Genomic DNA, 27,800 nt, shown 5'->3' with positions numbered 1-27,800 from the left:
AAGCGGAGTTTATACTTCTGTATTCAGGATATTTGTCAGACAAATATTTCGGAGTAAATGGTGTGGCTATTTTCATGATATCTGTACAACTGCTTAATTAATAAAAACCTACTCAACTCATAAACCAAATTTGTAAATCAGAAGGCCGATGTTTGTAAATTAGAAGGCGGATATTAGTGATCTTCACCTTCCTTATTATTCGGTATGTTGAAATGATTTAAAAAGAAAGCCGATACTAACAAGGCAATTAAATTTAATGTATATCATTCAAAAAATTGTATGTTGATCCAGCGCCAACTTTTAAATACGTAGTACACAAAGAAAATAGAATTCCTTGAAAAACCTTTTATAAGTTACCTCGTTTCTTGATAAAAAAAAAAAAAGAGGTAATGGACGAACGATGCTGTTAAGGATAGCAAAGTAGTGTGTGTTGCACTTACAGACTTGAATGACCAGGAGCTGAATTTTGAATCCTAAAAATGATAATATCAAAGAAATGAAAAAAAATAGTAGCTTAATTATTAATGAATACTAAACATGCTAAAGAAAATGTAAATACCTTCAATAAAACAAAAAAACTTTTTTTTAATATGAAACCAGAATAACGGCAACTGACGATATTCCTGACTAAACACTTATACATAATTATGTTGATTTGTTCAATTTTTATGTGAGCAATCCTCTACTAATGAAATCAGCACTTTATAACTTGCATGCGTCCGAAGCACTTTTCTGGATTAACCAGTGTCAGTAAAATAAGTAAAAACAAAACGTTTAAATTTTGTTTTCGTCCGAAGCGCTTTTCTGGATTTACTTTTATCAAGAACGCTTAAAGCCAAACTTTCGAAATCCGAAGATGTATAAGTAACGAAACCGTTGAAGAGCTATGTGTCAAAAATCCCCCAAAAAACAAATAGCCAAATAAATCTAAAACAAACTTTGCCTGATGGAGTTGAAACGGACAATTTTAGTAAAGTTTGTTAAATCATGTCAGTACCTAAGTACTGACTTCTGAGTTGATGATACCCTCGGGGACTGATAGTCCACCAGTAGAGGCATCAACCCAGTGGCGTGAAAACAAATGAAAACACGTTAAAAATTTCTTGCGTCCGAAGCGCTTTTCTGAAGTAACGTTCAATGCCAAATTTTTTAATGGCATCGATGTATAGGCACTGAAACTGTTAAAGAGACAAATCACATAAAAGGACGGATAAAAGTAAAAATAAAAGCCGACTTTTCATTTAAAGTCAACTTTGCCTGACGGATTTAAAACCCTAGTTTCCTAATCATTTTATATTTTTTAAGCGGACAAGTTTCATAGAGTTTTTATAAATAATGTCGTTATCGAAGTAATGATTACTGAGCAAATGATATCATCGAGACTAATAGTCCGATTGTCACTTGTAACAACAAAGAGCTGTTTAAAGAATGTGTTATTATCATCAAACAAAAATTTCGTACTAGTATTCTGCATATACTGCAACTACAGAATGTTTTAACACGACTAAACAAAAAAAGTACAAGTATAAAAAAAAAATATTCTCGGAACAACTTAAATACGACTGAGAATATTTCATTCGTTTTGTATGAAACATATTCTTTAAGTATGAAATAAAGTCAAAATAGTTAACGACTGGTATGTTGACTGACTAGGCATTAATGCTGAGTTATCATAAAGTGATAACGGAATGTAAGACTTAGGTCGACGTAGCAAAAACGGACGGATTGATGGCGGTCTGAATAAAGTAAAATGCTAATCTTATAAGAAAACGTTTGTTAAGGGAGTATGCTGCTCAGGTTGATGTAATTAGAATGCTTTAAAATGGCATAGAAAATAAAGATATAACACTTTTTAACATGTTTTCATGTTTAATTAAGAAATCCATGTCAAAATTTTTTTTTATCAAACAATCAGAAAAGGGAGGTAATTCTTCCCATTCTGACCAGCAAACTCCCTTAACAAAATAAAACTTAAAATATAGGTTGCCATGCACATGAAACATGTTTCATGGGTAACCTTTAACATATGTACCCGAGATCAAAAGTTTGGAATTCTAAGTTAGGGGCCTTATTATCATAAAGACAATCTAGAGCAGATGCCTTATAATGGTCCCTGCTCTCAATTGTGATTTTCATATCGATTTTAGACTTGCTTGTCGATCTAATTATATGAAAGTCAGTCTTTATCAATATAGTACTCGGAATCGGAGCTTTTCATAACTTGAAGATTGTATGTTGACCTCTAAATATTTGTTTGTATCGTCATTTTGATCTCTCACTTTACAGTTAATATCAGATATGTTCCTTATGTCGTAACTACAATCCCCTTCCCTTTTCACAAATGTGCCCTGCCGAAATTGACTACTTACCGGAATCGTAATAACATAAGCACATCTAGAGTAGGATTTGCTTACCCTTTTGGAGCACCTGATATCAACCCACGTTTTTGGCGGGGTTCGTATTGCTTAGTCTTTAGTTTTCTATGTTGTGTCTTACTTTCACTATTTGAAATCTTTAAAACAGCCAGTAGAAGGGTGTTTTGGGAAAAGGATAAAAATATAACGTATTAAAGAAAAACTTCTTTATGATTAACCAACAAGTTTTAAAATAGTTAAACTGATTAGATCCATACAATTCATCGAGACGAAGCGTTTGTCACCTGGCACGAATCTATAAAATCTAGATATTCTTAGATGATATCAAATTGATTATAAATACTTAAATAGATCGTCAAATTGTTATGTCTTATTAATAAAGCGTAAAATTAATTTTATAGTATTTAAGTAATCATATACCCATTTAGAAGAGTAATTCGGCTAGCGTAAAATTATTGTAATTTCGTTACTTTGTAGTTTTTTGCCATGTCATTTCATAGCTGTACGATTCATTCAGCTTACAATAAATTCACCAAAACAATAATTTAAAAAATCAAAGTTGTTAGACAAAACTTTTAATATAAAATGTGTGCTATACATGTACATATACAATGTAATTGTGACAAAATAGTATTCGTTTGTTAAAAGCATGAACTAATAGATTGTACAATAAATGTAAAGTGCATTTCTTAAATTCAAACGACATTGACCCAAATAAATCGAATTCTTCATAATATAATGACCATTTTTAATTTTCTGTCAACACATTTGTATTTAGCCACGCAATTTGACATACTTCCTTATAAAAGATGGAAAATCCATTACTAACTGGAAACATATGGAAATCACCTCAGTTTACAATGTTTACAAAGTAAAACCCAGGCTTCCAATGAAAGGGTATATTCAGATATAAAAAGAGGTATTTAAATAGTTAAAATTGGACTATGTCGGTATTTAAAAGTTTTGTTAGGATATTTATTTACATTTTTAAATTTTGATACAAGTGTTTAATTTCTTTGAAAGATTTTATTCGTTTGTATTTAAAAGAAATTGAATGAGATTGTCGAAACAATTTTATTTTCCTGAAATACACAGGTCACGCTCGATGAAATTAAAAAAAAATTAAAAAACGACTAAACGAAAGAATTGGAAACGTATGCAATTCAATCGTGGCAGAAAAAATCATTTATTATTGAATAAGCATAAAAAAATAGTTTTTAAAGAGGAAATATTTAAATACAGAAAAAGATATGACTTAAGTAGCTGCGTATTCTATGTTTATAAAGTCAATGAAACTATTGAATGGGAGTACATAATTTATAAGCATTTCTTTTGGGTGATGAAAAGGCATGTTTACCATTGAATAGTAATATTACTCTCTGGTGATGCTCTCCGGAAGCATGACTTATCTTGGATTAACAACTCTTTATTCAATGTATTCCCATGGAGCAAAGAAAATAGATATAGTCTCAAATGTAACATTCATTAGAATACCTTGTTATGAACGTAAAATTATTCTATTTTTACCAAATGACTTCCTTATATTTTTAGCGTTGTTCAGTTCTGCTTTGTTTATAATTGGTTAACCATACGAAATATTAGTATGTCTAATCATTGTCTTTTTAATTTAAGATAATAGTCCTGTTCGACTTGTTTATTCGGATGTCATGAGATAACAATTGTATCATATATCTATCACAGTTACATTGTTCCTAACTGTCATTCTGTTCAAAACAACACGAAAATCATCAATTTAGGTTAAATCTCTATCTTTTAGTACTTCAAATTAATTTTTGATTAACAATTGTTGAAATAAAGTAAAATGTTAGAGCAACAGACACATGAATTACCTAAAACTAATCGACACACTTCCTAGGTCAATCTTTCATTTTTAACAATTTCAAATTTATTAACTGCTTATTTAAGAAAATCAAATGTGTCCATGTCAGAACCAGCAACTACTGAGGTTAGGGAAAACAATCCAAAGCAGTGGTTTCAACACAAATAAAAATAAAAGTTTGTAAGTGTTTGCTTTTACAGAGATGTTGGTGGTTAACTTCAACTGTTTCCTGTCCTAGATACTAGTACATGTTTTGATAATTGATTTAATACTATTTGGAAACATTGAGTAGCGTCAAAAATTTAAATGTTTTTCAAACTGTTCTAGTCGTCAATTTCATGTTTAAACTGTCAATGTTGGCAGTACTTCCACATCCTTATTATGTACAGAGTTTGTAAACGATTTTTTTTTTTTTTTTTTGTACCGCTTCAATAAAGACTGTCATGACATTGAATACGCCTTTAGTTATTTTCTTTCATAACACACAATCGCCATCAGTCACATATTATCATAAATCAAAGGCAATATGGTCATACAATATGACATAAATCAAACGACACAAATGTCAAAAGACATCTAGGTGTTCGAATACGGTCTTCAAAAACAAAAGTTTGCCTAAAAATATGTCAGACGATGGTAGCATCAAGTTGTAACAAAAAATCCAACAACACTGTAATTCCCCAAATGAAAAAAAATAAAAACAAAAACATGAGTGTATTCGGACTGATTTGTCATCTCGTTTTGTCATAGAAAGCTTGAAGGTACTCGAAATCAATCTCAAAGTACTTTGCTTGTTGATATCAAATTATTCTGTGGCATTTATAAAATCGCTGGTTGTACTTCAGAACAGAATTTCAGCACATGCATTACAACCCGTGTAGTTAAATTCAAAAGATGATTTGATTTTTTTTTTTTAAATATATATAGTTCTTCATCAGCTTCAAAATGTAAAAACACAAAAATACTGAACTCCGAGGAAAATTGACAAAGGAAAGTCCTAAATCAAATGGCAAAATCAAACTTTCAAACACAACAAACGAATGGATAACAACTGTCATATTCCTGACTTGGTACAGGCATTTTTCTTTTGTAAAAAATGGTGGATTGAACCTGGTTTTATAGCTAGCTAAACCTCTCACTTGTATGACAAAAACCCATCTTTGCGATTTGATGAGTATCAGAGAAAACTATAAGACGCTTTGATTGAATATAACAGATTGAACAAAAAACATTTCGAGTAAGTTTTTAAAGTAATATCATAATGTTTCAGACGGAATGATATTTTCACAATAAAGTTAACAGGTTCAAAAATTTCTTTTACCAATATTACAGTTATTTGGAATTGAAACTATAATCAATGTAAAACTTAATTGAGGAAAAACAGCGCCGAATGATCAAGGCTAAAAACAAAAAAGGAAAACGTCAGGGCAGACAACAACCAACCATAACCTAAAGTAGCAGGTTCCTACATTAAGACAGAAACATACATAATATTGCAAAGTTATTCATGTTTGTTATCTTTCAACCCTCTTTAACTTTATCCCATCTAGTATGTACTAGTGCAACCATCGATTAAACATTAAAAGGAGCCTTATCGATTAGATTGGTATAAATGACACCAGGAAATGACAAAATAATTACAGGTTGAACTTCTAGAGGGGTTTGCTACTAAGGATTCCTACAACAGAAATAGGTGTCTTATATACCATGGATTAAGGCACTGAGGTCGTTGATACAAATTACAATAAAGAAACTGAAGGCGTCTATCAATGCCCATGCTACGTCAATCTAGACCCAAATGTTGCAAAACTTCTATCCTACCGCCATGACAAATATGTTGTTGTCCCCGCAGATAAAGCCCCAAAACAACATCGTTTTTGTTTGTTAAACTCATTACATCAACTGCTTGATAAACGAATTAGGTACTGACAATTCACTTGGAAACTCAACATATTGCTTTTTAACTGATTTTTATAGTTCGTTCTTATGCTGCACTGTTATACCACTGTCCCAGATTAGGGGAGGCTTGGGATCCCGCTAACATGTTTAACCCGCCACATATTTTATGTATGTGCCTGTTCCAAGTCAGGAGCCTGTAATTCAGTAGTTGTCGTTTGTTTATGTGTTATATATTAGTTTTTTGTTAATTTTTTTTACATAAATAAGGCCGTTAGTTTCCTCGTATGATTTGTTTTACATTGTCTTATCGGGGCCTTTTAAAGTTGACTATGCGGTATGAGCTTTGCTTATTGTTGAAGGCCGTACGGTGACCTATAGGTGTTAATGTCTGTGTCATTTTGGTCTTTTGTGGATAGTTGTCTCATTGGCAATCATACCACATCTTCTTTTTTATATATACCCTCACGACCCTAAACAAAGTGGAAATCCTGGATAATCATAGGTCTGTTCAATGTTCCTTTGGATTTCAACCAAAGATGAAGAACTGGATCTTTTATCACTGTATTGGATACCAGAACTACGTAAGTGTCCTTACAAACAACGGTATATTGCTGGATCTCAAAGTGCTCCACGAAACCTCTTTCTAAATTATTAACATCTATTTTATCAGCAAAGACGGGCTTCAAAGTTATTGTGAAACTGCCTATTCTAGAGGTGGCGTGAATCAGATGTGGATACTAAAAAATTCCAAAGGTCTTTTAGAGTACATACAATTTATCTCTTTCATATTGTAACAGTATTAAAACATTTGTCTTTTCAACTCTTAACACAAGTATTCCACATTCCAAACTAAAAGACAAATGAAAGATTTGGTATTCCTTTGCTTCCTAAAAAATCTTATCTTAGGGAGGGATAAATTCTACTTTGTAAAGGATCACTCTGATTCAAACAAAACATTCTCTGAAACTGATATTATCAAGATGCTTTATTTCTTGTTTGACAACATATTTGTTACGTTGGGAGGACGTGTTTTTCAACAGACTGTCGGCGTTTCCAACTGTGCCCCTCTACTTGCCGACTTTTTTATTATGAGGCTGACTTCATGCAGGAACTTCTTAGGAAGAAAGACAAGAAGTTAGCAATATTCTTTAACTCTACTTTCCGCTATATAGATGATGTCTTTCGCTAAATAAAATTTGGTGACTATGTGGAACGTATCTATCCCATCGAAGTATAGATAAAGGTACCAGATACAGTTAAGTCGGCCTCATATCTTGACTGACATCTAGAAATTAACAATGAGGGTCGGTTGAAAACAAAACTTTACGACAAAAGGGATGAATTCAGCTTTCCAATAGTAAACTTTCCATTTCTAAGTCGCAACATTCCAGAACCACCTGTATACGGGATATATATCTCCAAATTGATACGATACTCCCGAGCTTGCATTTCCTTTCATGATTTTCTTGATTGAGGGTTACTGCTCACAAGGAAGCTATTTAAGCAAGAGTTCCAAATGGTGAAGTTGGATCATCCCTTCGTAAATTTTACGAACGCCATCACGAGTTGGTTGACCGTTATGGAATAACCGTTTCCCAGATGATATCGGATATGTTCCTTACGTCGTAACTACAATCCCCTTCCCTTTCATGAATGTGACCTACCGAATTAGACTATTTACCGAATTTGTTATCACATAATCAACACGATGGGTGCCACGTGACGAGCAGGATCTGATTACCATTCCGAAACATATGAGATCACTCCTAGTTTTTGGTGGGAACGTGTTGTTTATTCTTTAGTTTTTCTATGTTGGGTCATGTGTTCATATAGTTTGTCTGGGTTTTTTTTCATTTTTAGCCATGGCGTTGTCAGTTTATTTTGGATATATGAGTTTGACTGTCCCTTTGGTATCTTTCGTCCCTCTTTTGTAAATAATTAAATGTAGCTTTAGGAAACATCAATGAAGTTGACAGCAGTGGATTCTAAATACAGCGGAAGATCCCAACGGGGTGTCATATCTAAAAAAAAAAAAAAAACGGCTTTGTATACCTTTGTATTTTCTAGTAGAAATAATGACTTCAAGTGTATATTTCAAAAAATTAAACTCAACTGAATGAATAATCAATGTCTTTATAAGAGCATTATCTGACAAACTTATGCACTCTGATTTTACTCAAATTTTAATATTTGATTTATAACACACTGCAGCCAAAATATAGAAAAAAAAATATGAGGCATGGGCTTAATAGTATGTTTCAAAAGTGTGTGTATTTCAGCCTTGACGCAATCTAATTTACCGATTAACCATCGATGACACCTGCCGACGGTCATTTAAATCAATATAAACATATCTATCGTTTAAATACATAGCGAACCCGTGCATCTTAGGTCTCTAGATTCTTATAATGTGAAAACATATGTATATCATTGTTTTTTCCTGTATTAGAACGAGTTGTTTTTGCTGATCAAATCAGACAATTACATGGTGTACCAATATTCAATGTTAACGCTCATTTTTTTAATAACTAAACACACCTTATTCATGCGTATTTAATCTCTAGCTAAGAGTTAAATTGAAAGTTACGTGAAAACGGAATCGTTGAGTTCGAATTATAAACTTACATGTGAATAAACTCATCATTTTAACACCGCCACATTATTTATGTATGTGCTTGTCCCAAGTCAGGAGTCTGTAATTCAGTGGTTGTCGTTTGTTTATGTGTTACGTATTTGTTTTTCGTTCATTTTTTTACATAAATAAGGCCGTTAGTTTTCTCGTTTGAATTGTTTTACATTGTCTTATCGGGGCCTTTTATTGGTGATTATGCGGTATGGGTTTGCTCATTGTTGAAGGCCGTATGCTGACCAATATATGTTCATGTTTGAGTAATTTTGGTCTTTTGTGGATATTTGTCTCATTGGCAATCATACCACATCTTTTTTTTATATATAGATACCAGGACTAAATTTTGTATATACACCAGACGCGCGTTTGTCTACAAAAAACTCATCAGTGATGCTCGAATCCAAAAATTTAAAAAGGCCAAACAAAGTACGAAGTTGAAGAGCATTGAGGACCGAAGTTCCTAAAAATTTTGCCAAATACAGCTAAGGTAATCTATGCCTGAGGTAGAAAAGCCTTAGTATTTCAAAAAAAATTAAATTTTGTAAACAGTGAATTATTCATCAGCGACGTTTCTATGCTTATTTTGAAAAATTATAATCAAATTGGCTGCTTAAAGCAAATGCATTCTTCACTGTTTTACCTTCAACAAATATTTGCTTATCCCTCGTAGCTTATAACGAGTTAGATAAATAGGAAAACGGTAATTACATATTTCGCCCAAAAAATTCTTATAATGATTTTTGTGGGATTTTTGTGAATTTAAATAGAAAAATCAAGATTTGAATGTTTAAAAAGCATATACACAGTATGGTATTCATTTTAAAACGGTTTTATATTCCACCAAATCTGTTTCAAAAAATAGGATGCATGCGTTGCCTCAAAAACTTTACAGGTCCCATTAATATTGAAACAGTAAAATCTTTAATCCTGAAATATTTTTCGATACTTTTTTCAGATCAATATCAAAGTATATAACTTTTGCAAAACTGTTTCGTTTCAAACAAGTATTAAAAATAATTTATCGTTCGAAAAACAAACAGACAGTTGTACAGTGACAAAAATTGTAAGAGGAAACAAATTGTAATGTCATACTCAGTCCATTATCTTAATTGTTTTGCAAGTTTTAAATTACATATGAATTGTAACCTTGAACCAGTTCTGTTTTTAGCACCTATACATAAACTTCCCTTCAAGTATTCAATACACGATTATTCTTTTCAATAGTTGTAGCGTTTAAATGTATCTTTTTGAATAATATTTTGACAAAAAAGTATAGATTTTTTTATTTTATTGTTCTATATTGAATGCCCTGATATCCGGTTACATCAGTGGTGTGTCAATCATTCACAGTTGTATTGATGGCATCTGCAAACATAGTTTTAGAATAAGTATGGAAACACGAACATCTTTGTTAAATAATGAAGAAAGCACGATGACCTGTTCTTTTTCACATTTCGTTTTTGTTTTTAATGGATGGTAATCTCCGTGTTATCTTATTACTTCTCCTCTAACATACTTTCAATTGTAACAATGTATCAAAGGTTTTATTTAACAATGTGATATTGATTCATAAAAGTGTTTACAAACGTAGAACAACTAGTAATTGTGCACCTGGTGTCGACGTTGGAACAGGGTCTTTAAAACAAAATAAGTTATTGGTATAAAATGTAAATATAGATTCTACCACTGTATCGAGAGTGATACGTTATTTATCCACTATAGACAGTTTGAATTCAAATATGAAACGCAAGACTCGACAAGCGTTTAAGATATTTAAAATTGAACTGTCGAGAGTGAATATATATCGTTTTGCACAAGTTTGGAAGGTGGAATGTGTGTATCGTTTGATATTTAAACGATAGGCAGACAAATTCAGTCCGTCATTTTATATTATCCGTAAAAAAAATGTGTTTCTTTTTTCATATCTAATCGAATTTTTTAAGCATCAAAAAAAGGCTTTAAGCAAAAATTTATATAGGTCAATTTACTAATTAAAGACTACAGTATAATACCGCTGTTTATTAAAAAGATGCGTAATGCTAACAATCGACACAACTATTTCTTTAGAGCATTATATGACTATGTACGGCCTTAAACAAAGAGCCAATTCAAGACAGGACTAATCGTACCTTATCTTTTTCTTTTGTGTACTTTTCTGTTCCTTGTATGTCTAGTTGTTTTTTAAGCCATTTCAATTGCTATCTTATAGTATTTTTAAATGTGAAGAAAGTTTCAAACACGTACCTTTGTTTGCTCTAGTCCTAAGTTAGGAATCTGTTGATCAGTAGTTGGCGTTTGTTGATGTGATTCAAAAGTTTTACTCGTTTCTCGTTTTTTATAAATTGGTTTGTTGGTTTTCCTGTTTGAAAAGTTTATATACTTGTCATTGTAAGGCCTTTATATCTTGTTGGTTGGAGTGAGCTACATCTCCGAGTTAAGGCCATACTATGATCTATAATATTTTACTTTTTTCAAATTGTGACTTTGATGGCGATTTGTGTTATTGACACTGATACCACAACTTTTTATATTTATGATGTGCAATCAATCTCATTACTGTTTGTCAAATTAAGAACAGTAATTAAGTTGGTGTGGTTCAAAAAACGTAAGAAGAAGTTTTGTGAGGTGATTTATAATTTATTATTGTGTTAGTCAGAAATAATTCCTTTGTTTTATAACAAGACAGAGCAAAGTTTTAAAAACAATACAATTAATAAGGCCAATACAATTCAGACGGTTTATCTCAAAGTATTTGACAGTTGATATGCATCTATAAATTACAGATATATTTAGATGATATCAGATAATTTATTTATATCTTTAAATTATGGCGTCTTATTGTTGGCGTACTGGTTTTGTATTTTAGTATAGAAACGCTTCTTGTAATTAAAATTAGGAAACTAACACATGGAATATTAGCAGCAAAAAAAGACAAGGGAAATCATTTAATATTTTAGAATATAGATTTCTTTGTAAAGAAAAAGGTACTTTTTGCTAAACCTCCACATATATCCAAGCGCACCTTTAAGTCTCACTTTGTATTTTGTACTTCCAGTGAGTGCTTTCTGCAGGTATAAGATGGATAATTATTCGGGAAGGAAGTACACTTCAAATCTTTAACTAGAGCGAGATTTTTGTTTATAAACAACTGTACAAGGGCAATGTTCTGAATGTGGAAGTTTCAAATTTCTTACTAAAAACTTCCTTGTTTAAGTTTTGGGTTGTATATTTCTATTTAGTTAAAAAAGGTTAATTACACGAAATATAACTGTGTCGATTCATTGGTCTTTTTTAGATTTAAATCTTTTTAAAAATAATAATGTTATTATGGTGTCACGAACAAATAATTTTCACACATTCATATTAATTTCTTTATTCCTTTTCCCATTCTTATTTACATAAAACAAAAACTCAAAACATGTGTTGGCATGTAAGGAGAACATAATTGGTGCTGTTTATATTTCTCTAAATAATAATATATCAAAGTTTTATTATCATAATTATTAGTTTTTAAAATTTATATAAACACATTAGTTATGAAGATGTTCCCTACTGCCGCCTCGTCCTATATATTTGTTTATCGAGTACCTCAATTATTCCACCACACCATTCACTCATCAGTGCATAAGTAATCATAGTGGCACAATGCTCCTATAGATTGAAAAAATATGTTTATTATCGTTTTTAAAATTGTTACACGAAGATGTCTGCTGTACCCATATTTTGACTATTTTATTTATTGTGTCTATTTAGTTAACGCATCATTTTAAATAAAACGGAATTTAAGGAGACTGTCATAAAAGAGAGAGGGTTAACGCTAAAAAACCAGGCTCAATCCACCATTTTCTACATTTGAAAATGCCTGTACCAAGTCAGGAATATGACAGTTCTTGTCCGTTCGTTTTTTGTGTGTTTTGTTATTTGGTTTTACCATGTGATTATGGACTTTCCGAATGGATTTTCAGTATTTTTGTGATTTTACTTTTTATCTGTATGAGAATATTTTTTAGTGGATCGGATCAGTTAATCAAATTATTTACCCCTGTTTCTCATTCAATGTTGATATTCTTTTCCTTATAATAATCTAAAACACACATTGCATGCGTTATTTATCTCTAGTTATGGGGTTAAACTGAAGTTCACATAAATACGGATTCAACGAGATCGAGTTATGCACTTGCAAGTGACTAATTCATCATCAATGTTTCTAAGGTTAATGTGACAACATTGAACTATACTGGCTGCTAAAATCGTATTATTATTTCATTATTCATTATTGTTTATGTGGTTTTTTTTTAAACATATCATACTTTTATATATATCTCGTAATGCCCCTTTAAAGTTTAGAGGCCGAAACCACATGCGTAATGTTTAGATATATATGCAGTTTATTTCGAATATTATAAAGTTAAGCTTTACCTTCAATATAAAAAGGCAATTGAGTACATGAAAACATTTCACAAAACTGTCTTTGAACAAAGCCATTTCTGATGATAATATTAAGACATGTCTTAGTCGTAAAAAGTAAAATCACAAAAAAATACTGAAATCCAAGAAAAATTCAAAACGGAAAGAACATAATCAAATAGAAAAATCAAAAGCTCAGACACATCAAACGAATGGATAACCACTGTCCTATTCCTGACTTGGTCCAGGCATTTTGTATTTTAAAAAATGGTGGATTGAACCTGGTTTTATAGCTAGCTAAACCTCTCATGTGTATAACAGTCGCATCATATTCCATAATATTGACAATGATGCGTAAATGGATTTACAAGGTGGTCGTAACTTAGGACATCTCTAAAAATGGTCATAAAGTTAGAACTAGATGAGAGGTTTCTTATGATCGTCTTAGGATAGATATATATTTTCCCGAATCGAATCGTTTTTTCGGCACTATTTGTGATCTGTTTTGAAAGTTGTCTGAAAGTTACTGAGTTGATCTCTTAACGGTATCCAAAACAGTTTGAAAAATCCTGATTCTGTGAAATTGGGAATATTGAAATGTCAATAGCAAGCTACATAGGATTAGAGAACGAAATTTTTCTCTCTGGTCAAATATTCTAGTGCAAAAGTGTGAGTCAGAAGTACCCAAAACAATAAAGACAACCAGTGATATCCAAATTATTTTTATATTAAGTCAATTCTATAGGGTACATTTATGCAGTGTAATTTTAATTACATTGCAATATTTTTTACGAGATAGTGGACATTTTTTTTATTAATTTATACAATCAAATACCATATTTCATATTTAAGGTAGAGGAATAAAAGTTTTAAAACAAAGTTTTTTTTACATAAATAAGGACGTTAGTTTTCTCTTTTGAATTGTTTTACATTGTCATTTCGGGGCCATTTAAAGCTGACTATGCGGTATGGGCTTTGCTCGTAGTTAAAGTCCGTAAGGTGACATATAGTTGTTAATTTGTGTCATTTTGGTCTCTTGCGGAGAGTTCTCTCTTTGGCAATAATACCACATCTTCTTTTTTATAGAGATGATGAAAAGTTTACTTATACTAGCAATACTTGTTGGACCACTTACTTCTGTGTCAGCTGTTGATAGTATAGATGGAAATTTGTTAGCCGAAGAATTGCGAAAGATAAAGAAAGGCATTGGTGTGGATTATTTGCAGGTAATAATTTATAACACGAACATATATACCCTATTTACTTCCTTCTGTTTGACTAAGTAATTATTATAACATTTAATTTTTTTTGCTCGTAATAGTTATGAACGACCATCACAAATAATAACAGTTGTCCTATAATATGTGTCATGCGATAATATATTATATTTATATATGATAAAAAAATCCGTTTTTCAGCATAATTTTAGGGTTTTCATTTCTATTTTATAATTAAAAATAATCGTTGTTGATTTAGGGACACATTTTACTGATTCGGGCATGTCTTTATTTTGGTAATACGTAAAGAGAGAGTAACACTTGTTCAGGTTCATATGCGTGTAATGTTCATAAGTGCATATGCCCTTTATGACAAGTTTCTTTTTACAGTTGCAATATGCTTTAAAACCGTGTTTACACCGCGGATTTCAACATTTTTGTATTTTTTCTTCCAGTCGAGGAAAAATGTTGATGTCTGTCAGATACTAATTATTAAATTAATGTTGGGTTTTTTTTCATGTAGGACGAATTTAATAAAATTCCTTACGTACAAATACCAGGCACTGGAAATGAAACATTGCAAAGAGTAAGTAATAATAAGTATGTTATATGGATCCCAAACAGAAAGTAAATCTAATGTATTTCTGAGTATTATAATTCGGCATTCGGATAAGTAATAATACGTATGCTGTGTGGATCCTAAATGTAAAGTAAATTGCTTTCACATATTTATGAGGGACTTCGTTTAAAATATGTTTGTGTATTTCTGATTTCTGAACATTCCAATAATAATTTGGCATTACTAAGATAACAAAGAAAAACTAAATATGTTCAAGAAGACACAATTAGAATTAGAAAAAAAGTATTTTAACATCAGTTTAAAAGTTGGAAGACATACAGAAACACTCGAACACATCAGTATAAATAAAGGCAACAGTAATATACCGCTGTTCTAAACTCATGAATCGATACAAAAAAAACAAATCCGGGTAACAAACAAAAACTGAGGGAAACGCATTAAATATAAGAGGAGAACAACGACACATTAAAATGTAACACACACAGAAACGAACTAAGCATTATACAAAATCCGATGAAAATAACAAATACAATATCAAAACTAAATACATGAATTTGGGATAGAAAAGTACCGTGACACGTCTTATAATAATGTGAATTCATACTCAAATATAAGAGGAAACAAACGACACAAAAAACACAACGTTAAAATGTACACACACACAGAAACGAACTAAGTCTATGATATTACAATGGCCAAATTCCTGACTTGGTACAGGACATTTAAAAAAATAATAATAATGGTTGGTTGGTTGAACCTGGTTTTGTGGCATGCCAAAACTCTCGCTTTAATGGCAATATAAATATAACATTAAAATGACAACACACCATTGCAGGACTATACATACAAATAAATAGTATAACATATTGGACAAAGAAACACACGAAGGCGAACTGATAATACCATTGCATATTACCAAAAACAACGAGAAATAAACACAAGTTTGTATAACACATTTTTTTTAGTTGTTTTAATTGCAGTTGAAGTTTAAAACATTATCAAAAAAGCAACAATTAGGCAACACTGATCAAAAAGAGTATGTCGTGTTCATAAAATATTTGATGCATTACACACATTTATACGGATCATTTTCTCTGTTTTAGATACAAACAAATTTAGATACCGCCCTGACCAATTTAAATAAGGTTTTAGATAGCGTGAAAGCAAAAATTGTGTCAGTTAATCAGGACAGTTCTTCAACGACTCTTCCGAATTGTTGTGATTTATCAGACGATAAATTTACGTACGCACTAGAGTTTCAGAAAAAGGTAAGTAAAAAATGTAAAAGAAAAATTATTTTCAGAAAAAATAACATTGTGCTTTGAATAAATATATTAGAGCATATTTTATAAAGCGAGGGCGACTGTAGTTTTCCGATGTTAAAATCACAAACATAGATAAGAACGATGGTGGTAATAACGTGAGTCCATTCATCCAAAAGGAATGGGACTTGGTACGTTGATATGGTTATCGTCGTTGGCTACACATGCCAAAAACATCGATGTTAATTCACTTTCAGTCAAAATGACACAATCGTTTCCTGGTTCTATAGGTGCGGTTCAAAGGTAAACAGGTCATTTATTTAACTGGAAAATGTCGTTCGCTTAAAAGGTCCTCTTCAGTTTTCAAATCAGAGATGAGAGACATTTCTCTTTAAAAGTTTCAGAGGTTTGCAGGTATGAGTTTATAACGTGAGGGTACACAAATTGAACCTATTTTGACAATTTTATTTACCTACGTTTATTTATGCTTCAGACAAAAGTTTTCATTATGTGTTTATTTTGTAGATGTATCATTATTTTCTATATGGTTTCACCAATTTAATTTTGAATCAATGTGGAATCATAGAAAAATTGGTCTGAACTGACCTCCAAACCACCAATGATTCTGTATTGAGGAGTACCCAAATTGCATCCATGCTTAAATTCGCATCGTGAAAAGTCGCATGTCAGAGCTTTTATTTAATGTTTTAAAATATTTTGAACAATTGGATATTAGTCCAAGCTTGCTCTTCATTTTTTAAGAAACGGATACTTGTAACATATTGAATTTGCAAATTTTAAAAAGATGACGTTTTGATGACGTCGCATGGCGACGTTTCCGTACATTCTGCTTTTTCAGTAAACACTTCATCTGTTGATAAATTATAATACTGTGAACGTTTTGTGTATATCTAAATAGTTTACCTATGTTGTAAGACGTGCATAGTATCAAAAAATTAATAAAAAGACAAATTCTTGCTAAATAAGTGCAATTTGGGTACTCGGGTGCAATTTGGGTACTCGGTGCAATTTGGGTACTGTAACGTTATATTTCGTATTTTATATATTTTAGGTAGATTTTAGTCAAGCATGTGTAACCATTTCTCCAATCAAAACAGATAACCTAAAATATCCGACCGATTTAATAAGTGATATAATGAAGAAGGATTACCAAGACAACAAGAATATATTGTGGCAGCATTACAGTACGAGAGAAGGTGTATTAGTCTTATATCCTGCTACGAAGTTGGATAACTGCAAGAACTTTGATCCAAGATTTACGTGAGAGTATTTTTTGAAACACCTTGCATTATTTTCACTTTTTCTTCATTGATTACTAGTATCTGAAATAAGGAGATACAAAGAAGGTCACTTAGACTATTTTGTGATTCCCATTTAAAACATAGTCTTCCAATCCCTTTCCAATGTGTGTATAGTTATGTAGCGAAGCCGTGATCATAACAAAAAAACTACTAATATCAAATGAGGTTCACTGGATATATATGATCCATGATGGGTTATCAGCTTATTTGCTACATTTAAAGGATGTCTTTTAAAAAAAGAAATCGGCATTTCAATGGGGACAAGTTGTGCATTTGCCAAATACTCATTTATTCTCAGAAAGCCTACGTCATTCAGGTATTACTAAGAAGGAATTAAAAGATGCTACAAAAAACACTTAACTTCATGTTCTGCTATGATGTCCGGTCATTCGAAAATATAAAGTTTGAAAACTATATTGAACGTATTTGTCTACATGAATTTAAAAATGAAACAGGCAACAGTTAAAACTGCCTTATATCTTGACTTACATCTAAAAATTGAGAGTAAGGGTCGGTTGCAATCTAGATAAAACGACAACTTTAAACACTTTACATTTCTATGAAACAATATTCCAGCATGTAGAGTATATTATATTATTTACAATCAATAATACATTCATAGCATCAATATTTCCTTTTTTCAGGACTCCATATGCTTCAACAGCTTCTCCTTCGGATAAAGATGTCGTGATTGTTATTGATACCAGTGCGTCAATGAGACAATCTTCTGCCGTCACACCAAAAACGAAAATTGTCATTGCTAAAGAAGCGGCAAATAATGTCATTCAGACTCTTAAGCCTAATGATAGGGTAAAATAAAAATTTTGTTCATTAACTACAGATATTTAAAATCATAGTATCATCATTCATGAAACAAATCGACAATCATGCATTTGAGAATGGAACTGTAAAATATATCAAAGAGACAGCTACCCGACCAAAGAGCAGAAAACAGTCCAAGGCCCCTTATCGGGTTTCAACAAAGCAAACAAGTCCTGCATCAGTAGGCGGGCTTCACCTTGCTCCTAAATAATGTGTACTAGTTCAGTGAAAAGTGACGTTACACTAAACTCCGAAACGTATTAATTCCAAAATTAGATAAAACATGCAAGACTTACAAATGTCTGATAATAAACGTTCAGTATTGTGCATTATTTAGATATATGGCATTTGCAAATGAGTATATTTCATCAGTAATCACTACATTCTACATGTACTGTATTGCATATCTATTTTCAGGTTGGATTGGTAACATTTAACCAAGATGCATTTTCTCCTTCCGGAAATTCATATCATTCATGTTATCACAGTGAGATGGCATTTGCTACAAAGGAAAATACAGACAAGCTTAAGGATTATGTCTTTTCCATAGACACTGGAAATGCAGTTTCAAACTTTGAAAAAGCTTTAGTTGCTGCTTTTAAGTTTTTCAATTCCTCAGATGAAGTTATTACAGTTCAAAATAGAGGTAACGTTTCAAACAAGTTACGTTTAAGAAAAATAAGTCAACCAATTGTGCATAAGCGCATAATAGTTGTAGTCAAGTCAACAGTAGTTTAGAATTTTAAACCTTCTAATATATCTCCCAAAATTCACAAAAATCATACCGAACTCCAAGGACATTTTTAAACAATTTTGTTAGTCTCGTACAATTGTAAAGGTACTACACATTATAACGCAGAACCAAAGACGAAACACTAAAATGATGTCAGTTATGGTTAATTTGCTATTCAATATAAAAAAAAGAATTAAAAAAATGATATATTTTTTTATATTAATTTATGATAAAGATCAACTCATACCTCCAAAAATACAACTAATAATGCGGAACATAGCAACAATACTTAATCCATAGCAAATTGCAAGAGCTCAAGTACGCGGCACAAAGGATGAAAACAAAAGCAGATGGGTAGATCTGTTAATAAGATACATAACATATAACAAAACTGACCACACGATATCATAATTTTGAGAATGTATAGATAAATGAAAATCAATATTATCGCTATTTTATGCTTTTTTCTTTGATCTTTTTTTGTGATATTTTTTCATCTCATGCTTCTCGCTTAAGATGAGAAATTATCGCTAGAAACTAAGCAGGCACGTGGCCTTGCTAACGAAATTGACATGAAATTGACAACGTCGTCATAGGTAAAATAGCGATAAACAAGGTATCATTGGTCATCTCAACTCGATTGCCTTTCTCGCTGGAGCCGGGATGATCAACGATAATCTATAAATATATGGTGGAGTCAAGTATCGCTAAGTTATTATATATTTTAGATCAAGTAATTCTTTTCGTCACCGACGGCAAATCGACATCCGGTATTGATCCTGTACAAGTAATCAGTACTGAAAATGCAAAACTTCAAAACAAAATTGCAATATTTACTTACCTGATTGGACAAGGTATGTTTATATTTATTTGTATTTAGGCTTGTTTATACCTATTCAGCAGTCTTAAAAGGGGGAAACATTTGAAAAATAAATGAGGAAAGACTTTTAGTCTGAAACGGTTATTTTGATATTCACATTATCTGCAAAATCTAACAAATAAATTATTCAGTGAAGTACAGTCATTAAGTTTATTTGCAATTCTCATTATCACAGCTGTATATCTTCAGTACTAGTGTAGATTCATCATCATGCGTTGGATACCAATTTTCGTGGATTTCGTGCATACTGAAGAACCGCGAATTTAATTGTTCAACGAATTACAAAGTTTCTAAGGTAGTGTATGCACACTTGTGTTTTTTCCTCAAACCACGAAAATTGGTTCCTAAGAAAACAAAATGAATCCACAGTATAGAGTATTCCTTTGCAATTAATTCAGAACTACTCAGTAGCTTATAAAGTATAGCGTTAAAGAACGTAGTCTGAACTGATCGTATTTGACAAACGCATAATTGTTTGAACAGTTCAAAAAATATCGAATTGGAAAAATTTGAAAATTGACCGAAAGACTGAAAATTAATTAATAATTTATTGTTCAGTCTGTCGATATCTCTTCAAACCGAGATGAATCGTAATGACAACATTTCCGCTTTGAACGTGCTTATGCATCTGTAAATGACCCAACATTCACAATAATCAGAATATAAATATCTGAATTGTTTTGTCGCATTTATCCTCTAGCAGAAAGGACAAACAACGTTTCTTTTTCCTTCGTATGACCATTAAGAACGTTCTGTTTTAATAAGGTTGCAGATTTCCTGAAACTGAATTAATAAATTTTTGGTGTCTTTTTGCATTTTACTAAGCATTGTGGAGCATAGTAAAACAAAGAACTTTAAAATGGACTCATGTAGTTCTGTCATTAATAATGAAGTATAGCAAACTATATAAGACTAAGAGTGCATTTCTTTCGAACACAAACAATATAAACGGCTAAGCGCACACATGTTTTGACATTTGTTTTAAACATACGTTTGCAAAGTTTACCTGAACAGGGAATGATTGTAAGTACTTCAGAATGGAAAGCAGATCCTGCTCGGACATAACACCCGTCGTGTTGCTATGTTAGTGCAAGCCATTATTTGTCTAATAAGGTTGTTCACAATTGAGAAAAAGAGGACAGATCTATTGATGCAATAGTTGACAAATATTCGTCCTCATCTATATCGTATAAATCGATATATAATCAATATGAAGGTGCTGCTGGAATGTCCTTATATAGAAAATGAAAAGTTCGCAATAAGGAAGCTGAAATTTTTACTTCTGTCGTAAAGTTTAGTTTTCAACCTACCATCGTTGTCAATTTCTGGATGTAGGTCAAGATGTAACCTCACTAGTTTGATAAATATAAAACAATATAAATCAATGTTGTATAAGCCAAACGGGATAGGTTTCGCTTGAATTAGTATCGCATTCGACTATATTCTGGTCTTTTGTTATTCTAGATGTATGGCTTTTTTCAGGCAATTAGTTGTGTAAAAGAGGGACGAAAGATACAAGAGGGACAGTCAAACTCATTAATCGAAAATAAACTGTAAATACCATTGCTTACAATGGAAAAAAAAACCAACAATAGTACACATGACACAACATAGAAAACTAACGAATAAGCTAAAGTTATTCAAATACATTTACCTATAGTGCTGCAAAGACTATATTCTAAGTCAGATAATAATAATTGAACATCTTTTTTTCAGATGAATTAGCCAAAATTCAGTTACAAAATATGTCAAGTCAGACCTTACATAACTCGTCCTATGGACCGAAGCAAGTATGTACTAATAACATTTAAAGTTATCAAAGAGAGAATAAGGAATAAACATTGGTAGGCAATAAACACATGCAACACCTGAAGAGCTGCCTGGTGTGTAAATAAACCGATTGTGTTAAATTTCTACCGTGGCATTTGAATAAAAGTCCAAATTTGTTTATCTTTTCGACGCCTGTGATTTCGCTATATTTAGACTTCTGATTCCCTCAGCTTCTGTTTAGTTTGGTTATTCAAAATCTATTTTGAATTGAAAAACCGACAAACAACTTTTGCACGAAAAGCCTTCACTAATATACCTTTCTGGATGTGCTCGATACCGAATTGCTGTGTCTTTTTCTTCTTGATATTTCAAAACTGTACATTTTGAGACCAAAAATATAACTTAAGGAAAGCAACACATTATAGATTAAATATTCAACTCAAATATTACATTATAAAACTATTGTCAAGAAAGTAAGGACCAAATAACTGCTATGAAACATTCCCGATTTCCATTCCAATTTTATTACTTGTGAAAATGCCGATGTGTACGTATAGTACAATTTTTTTATGTTTGCAAGCATACGACCAATATTTTTCATCCCTTTTCAACCTTCTTTTGAAACTCCAAATATCTATACGTTTTTTATTCATTAAACTTTTGCTTTAAATTATTAATTTTGTTTTAGATTGGACATTTCGAATACTTTGATTTTGCTGAATCCAAACAGAAGTTACTTTCTGTCAAATTGGCAACATTTTATGAACATTTACCTACTAGTGGCCAGTCTGATCAGTCAACCTTTACATCACCATATGTCGATCCCTTTTCCAAAATTGGTATGTACGAGTGGTAATGTTAAAATATGTTTTTTTTTATATCCTCTTAAGGGTAAAACAGGGATGAAAGATACCAGAGGGACAGTCAAACTCATAAATCGAAAATAAACTGACAACGCCTGGCTTTAATGAAAGAAGACAAACAGACAAACAATAGAAAACTTAAGAATAAGCAACACAAACCCCACCAAAAACTAGGGCTGATCTCAGGGTAATGTATACGTAGTCCAGCCATATTTCGTTTGTGTTTGGAACTCGTTGAACCGAAACTGAATATATAAAACAAAATATATATGGCATTTACACATCCAGCGATACAACTAATATATTGTGAATATGGCATTCAACCATATTTAATGTAATTTACAAAAAGCTGCATAATGTTAATTCTTTTAACTTCATATTGCGATATCTCAAAAATCTGAAATTCAAAAAAAGAAAAACAGCGGTAGGATTACGGTTAATGTTAGAATTAGCAAAAACAAAATAACGTGGAAACAAATCGTTCGAGATATCACAATTTAAAGTGAACATTTAATTCATTATAAATAACAATGAGTCATTCAATAATTTACAAAGGGGGTGTATACAAGAACAAAGGAAGCTGTTCTGTGGTTATTGTGAGGACGGAAAATCTATGTTAAAAGAAATTCAGAATGTGACAACGCTATACAGTGTGTTAATGTTTTCATTAATCAATCATCAATTTTCTATTTACTCATTTCTTTTAGCGGGGTATCAGTCGTGAGCAATAACTCTAGAAAAAAAATTCATCGATATTGAATCATGACCTTTAAATTATTATGTAGTTTCTACCATTATCAAAACGCCTCCAATTTTGATGAATGATCAAATATGTCTTTAATCGAACAAAAAGGTATTGGGTCATATATTAATATTCTAGGTAGTAAAAGAAAAGGTTTTGAGACTACAACGGTTGAAATCATATGAATTTTAAAAAGTCAAAAAATCTTATCACTAAGTTTGTGTTTGATTCAATGGTTCAGAGTACTAAGGTGTTGCTCACATTTTAGAACATGAATTTTTCTGTTAATGTATATACAATGGCATGTACTCAACAGTAGAGCTCTTTTACTCAAATGTCAGAAATCAAAAACTGACGAAAAAAGAAAATAGCCATCTTTTTATTGGCGTCGTTCTAATGACAAATATAAGTAGTAGTACTTCGATGTATTAACAAGTGTACGAAATATAAACAATAATGACATGAACACAAATTAAACTTATTTACTTCTATGAAAACTGATGAATGAAGGATTTTTTTCTTTCAAAACCGAAGTATAAACGAATCTTAAAAATAGGTAAATGTAGCTTACGTCACCTTTTTCTCAAATGCTAGCTTGGGTGTACTTTATACATCTATTATTTTTCTTCACTTAGATATACGTAACAAGCAATTTTCCACATTATAAACATGGACAAATTTTGTCAAAGTGACAATTGCAGTCCTGAATTTAAAACGAAAAACTGTCGCCAGATACATTTTGATTTTGATCATGGCTTGGTGTCTGTTTGTCATGACATATTCCTTACAAATCGTCGAATGTATGTAATATTTTAATGGTAAAATATTTCTAAACACTCACGGTAGTCCTTTAGATCAGGACTAGAAAATTCATTAAAACTGAATTTAAAACAAAAATATGAATCCTAGAAATTAAGTACCTAGACATCTTCCTATGATAAGTAAGATGTTGTTGTACTCTGCTTCATTAATAAATATCTATTTAAAGTCTCAGGAGTGCCTGTGCTTGCGCGGATAACTTTAAGATAGTTCAAAACGTTATATTCGAGCCAAAAGTTTGTGGAATAATGAAGACATTTTAAAATAATATCATCCTTTTTTCAATTACGAATTACTGTGGATTCATTATTATTCGTTGGATACCAATTTTCGTGGATTTTGTCAGTACAGGTAAACCACGAAATCAAAAGCTCAACGAATGACAAATTTGCTATAGGCTTATATGCAGATATCGGCAAAAACGACGAAATTAAATATCCACGAACATACAATTTTCCCCTTATCCACGAAAATAAATGAATTCACAGTATACTTGTTGTAGGATTGATTACTTCACTCTGTCGTACTGTTAAGGTAGTCTCGGGGTTTCATGGAGTAATGTGTACTGATGTAAAAATCAGTGAACTGTTGACTGAGATAGAATACTTCTCCGAAGAAGAATATTCCTATGGATTTATGATAGATGGAACTGGGAGAGTTTTGATGCATCCATTGTTACCCAATGCAGCTTTTGTGAAATCTTCTGAAGATCCGGTATTAGTTGATATAAGTGTTCTTGAACGTGCAGCAGAAGCACACTCCGTTATTGAATCCATGAAAAGGTATGCATTTCTTGTAATAAATAAGCGATAATATCAAATAGTTACAGCATATGCATAGTCTTTACTAGCGTTAAGTCTTGCTGAAGCATACACTTAGGAAGTCGATGACGCAATGAACATGTAACAAAACCGTGTGTTTCCCCCTAAACGTGTCATATTCCCCCAAAGGTGTCTATTTTGCCCAAAAAAAGTTCTTCAAAACACAAATTGCACAAATGGGTCCAATAAATGTTATTTAGTTTAGCGTGTTCATTTTTTATATGCCAAAATCGTCTCAAAACTTTCAGCGCTAAAATGTCGTCAAAGAAACACACGGCAATTAAATGATGGGGGACACGATAGAAGAAATATCAGGAGTAAAAGTGTAATTATTCGTATAGGCAAATTTCCAAATATGATACACTTTGCACAGTGACTTCTGCTTTCGAATAACTAGACAACATTTAAGAAAAATAATGGATCAATAAAAAATTATGTTAACTTGAAGCGGTTATATGAATTTTACTCTTAATATTTACATGCTTATTTAGAGAAAACAAAAACATTGCAATTCAATATAGTTTTATACAGTTTGTATCATCCTTAACAAAGTGAACTCCTTTATTCTTATACACTCCGGTGATGCCTAAATACTTTATAATGTATGAGGGTATTGATCGACTAGAAATTAGTTTCTGATGTTTTGGATTATAAGCCTGGACACGTTCGAAGGGATTGGGCACGATTGGGCATTCATAAACAGAACTCTTTTAAATAGAAATAGGAAGATGTGGTGTGAGTGCCAATGAGACAACTCTCCATCCAAATAACAATTTAAAAAGTAAACCATTATAGGTTAAATTACGGCCTTCAACACGGAGCCTTGGCTCACACCGAACAACAAGCTATAAAGGGCCCCAAAATTACTAGTGTAAAACCATTCAAACGGGCAAACCAAAATGACCATTTAGATTATTACTTGAACCTTCAAACACTGATACAAACATTATTATAAACAATTTATCGGTGTTCACACTTGGGTGTAAACAATTTAAGATGATTTATAGTGATGTTTCAACTTTCAGAATTATTTTTTATAGTTACCAATTTTTTTTATTATGAATATGTAATCTGACTTTTTACATGTCTTTCTAGTAAACAAATAGGGACCGGATATACGTCAATAAGACAATTTTACAAATACGAAAAACTCTTCATTTTCTGAGTTACAAGACCAAGAATACCTTTGTGATTAATAAAAGACGGACGAAAGATACCAAAGGGACAGTCAAACTCATAAAACTAAAACAAACTGACAAAGCCATAGCTAAAAATGAAAAAGACAAACAGAAAAACAATAGTACACATGACACAACATAGAAAACTAAAGAATAAACAACACGAACCTCACCAAAAACTAGGGGTGATCTCAGGTGCTCCGGAAGGGTAAGCAGATCCTGCTCCACATGTGGCACCCGTCGTGTTGCTTATGTGATTACAAATCCGGTAAATAGTCTAATTCGGAAGGTCAGATTCATGAAAGGGAAGGGGATTGTATTTACGACGTCAGGAACATATCCGATATAATTTGTGAAACGGTTATTCCATAACGGTCAACAAACTCGTGATGGCGTCCGTAAAATTTACGAAGGGATGATTTCAACTTCACCATTTGGTAAATCTCGGTTAAATAGCTTCCTTGTAAGCAGCAACGCTCTATCAAGAAAATCATGATAGGAAATGCAAGCACGGTAATATCGTATCAATTGGGAGATATATACCCCGTATGCAGGTACTACTGGAATGTTGCTACTTAGAAATGGAAAGTTCACAATTGGAAAGCTGAAATCATCTCTTTTGTCGTAAAGTTTTGTTTTCAACCGACCCTCATTGTCAATTTCTAGATGTAAGTCAAGAAACGAAGCCGACTTAACTGTATCTGTAGTATCCTTTATCTCTAGTTAGATGGGATAGATGCGTTCCACATAGTCACCAAATTTTGAATTGTTTAGTGAAAGAACATCATCTATATAGCGGAAAGTAGAGTTAAAGGATATTGCTAACTTCTTATCTTTCTTCCTTAGAAGTTCCTGCATGAAGTCAGCCTCATAATAATAAAGAAACAAGTCGGCAAGTAGAGGGGCACAGTTTGTTCCCATTGGAATGCCGACAGTCTGTTGAAAAACACGTCCTCCGAACGTAACAAATATGTTGTCAATCAAGAAATCAAACATCTTGATAATATCAGTTTCAGAGAATGTTTTGTTTGAATTAGAGTGATTCTTTACAAAGTAGGATTAATCCCTCCCTAAGACAAGATACTTGTATCTACGTTGGCCATTCTTTTTTAAGAAGCAAAGTTATACCAACTCTTTCAATTTGTCTTTTAGTTTGGAATGTTGAATACTTGTGTAAAGATAAGAAAAGTCAAATGTTTTAATACTGTTACAAGATGAAAGAGAGTTAGATTGTATGTACTCTTAAAGATCTGTGTAATTTTTAAGTATCCACATCTGATTCGCGCCACCTCTAGAATAGGCAGTTTCACAATAACTTTGATTGCTGATAAAATATATGTTAACAATTTAGAAAGAGGTTTTGTGGAGCACTTGGAAGACCCAGCAATATACCGTTGTTTGTAAGGACACGTATGTAGTTTAGGTATCCAATACAGTGATGGAAGATCCAGTTCTTCATCTTTTGTTGAAATTCCAAAGGAACATAGAACAGACCTATGGTTATACAGGATTTCCTCTTTGGTAAGTGTCGTGAGGGTATATGTTGAGTTTTCAAGTGAATTGTCAATACCTAATTCGTTTATCAGGCAGTTAAAGTAATGCCTTTTACACACAAAAACGATGTTATTTGGGGCTTTATCA

The 27,800-nt window shown here is 31.9% G+C and overlaps 1 protein-coding gene across 1 annotated transcript in view; it reads left to right on the top strand.

Moving 5' to 3' along the window:
* Positions 1-27,800, top strand: part of LOC134715489 (VWFA and cache domain-containing protein 1-like) — a 53,302-nt gene that overhangs the window by 5,384 nt on the left and 20,118 nt on the right. The window contains exons 2-11 of the mRNA XM_063577696.1: positions 14,237-14,376; positions 14,891-14,953; positions 16,051-16,215; positions 17,282-17,490; positions 18,176-18,341; positions 18,771-18,999; positions 19,815-19,940; positions 21,683-21,756; positions 22,425-22,575; positions 24,663-24,942. Of these exons, the coding sequence (XP_063433766.1) occupies positions 14,239-14,376; positions 14,891-14,953; positions 16,051-16,215; positions 17,282-17,490; positions 18,176-18,341; positions 18,771-18,999; positions 19,815-19,940; positions 21,683-21,756; positions 22,425-22,575; positions 24,663-24,942 (1,601 nt within the window). The 5' untranslated portion in view covers positions 14,237-14,238. The remainder of the gene's footprint in view (positions 1-14,236; positions 14,377-14,890; positions 14,954-16,050; positions 16,216-17,281; positions 17,491-18,175; positions 18,342-18,770; positions 19,000-19,814; positions 19,941-21,682; positions 21,757-22,424; positions 22,576-24,662; positions 24,943-27,800) is intronic.

This window comes from Mytilus trossulus, chromosome 1, assembly GCF_036588685.1.
Source record: "Mytilus trossulus isolate FHL-02 chromosome 1, PNRI_Mtr1.1.1.hap1, whole genome shotgun sequence".
Classification (NCBI taxonomy): domain Eukaryota; kingdom Metazoa; phylum Mollusca; class Bivalvia; order Mytilida; family Mytilidae; genus Mytilus; species Mytilus trossulus.
This window is presented reverse-complemented; position numbering and strand designations above follow the sequence as displayed.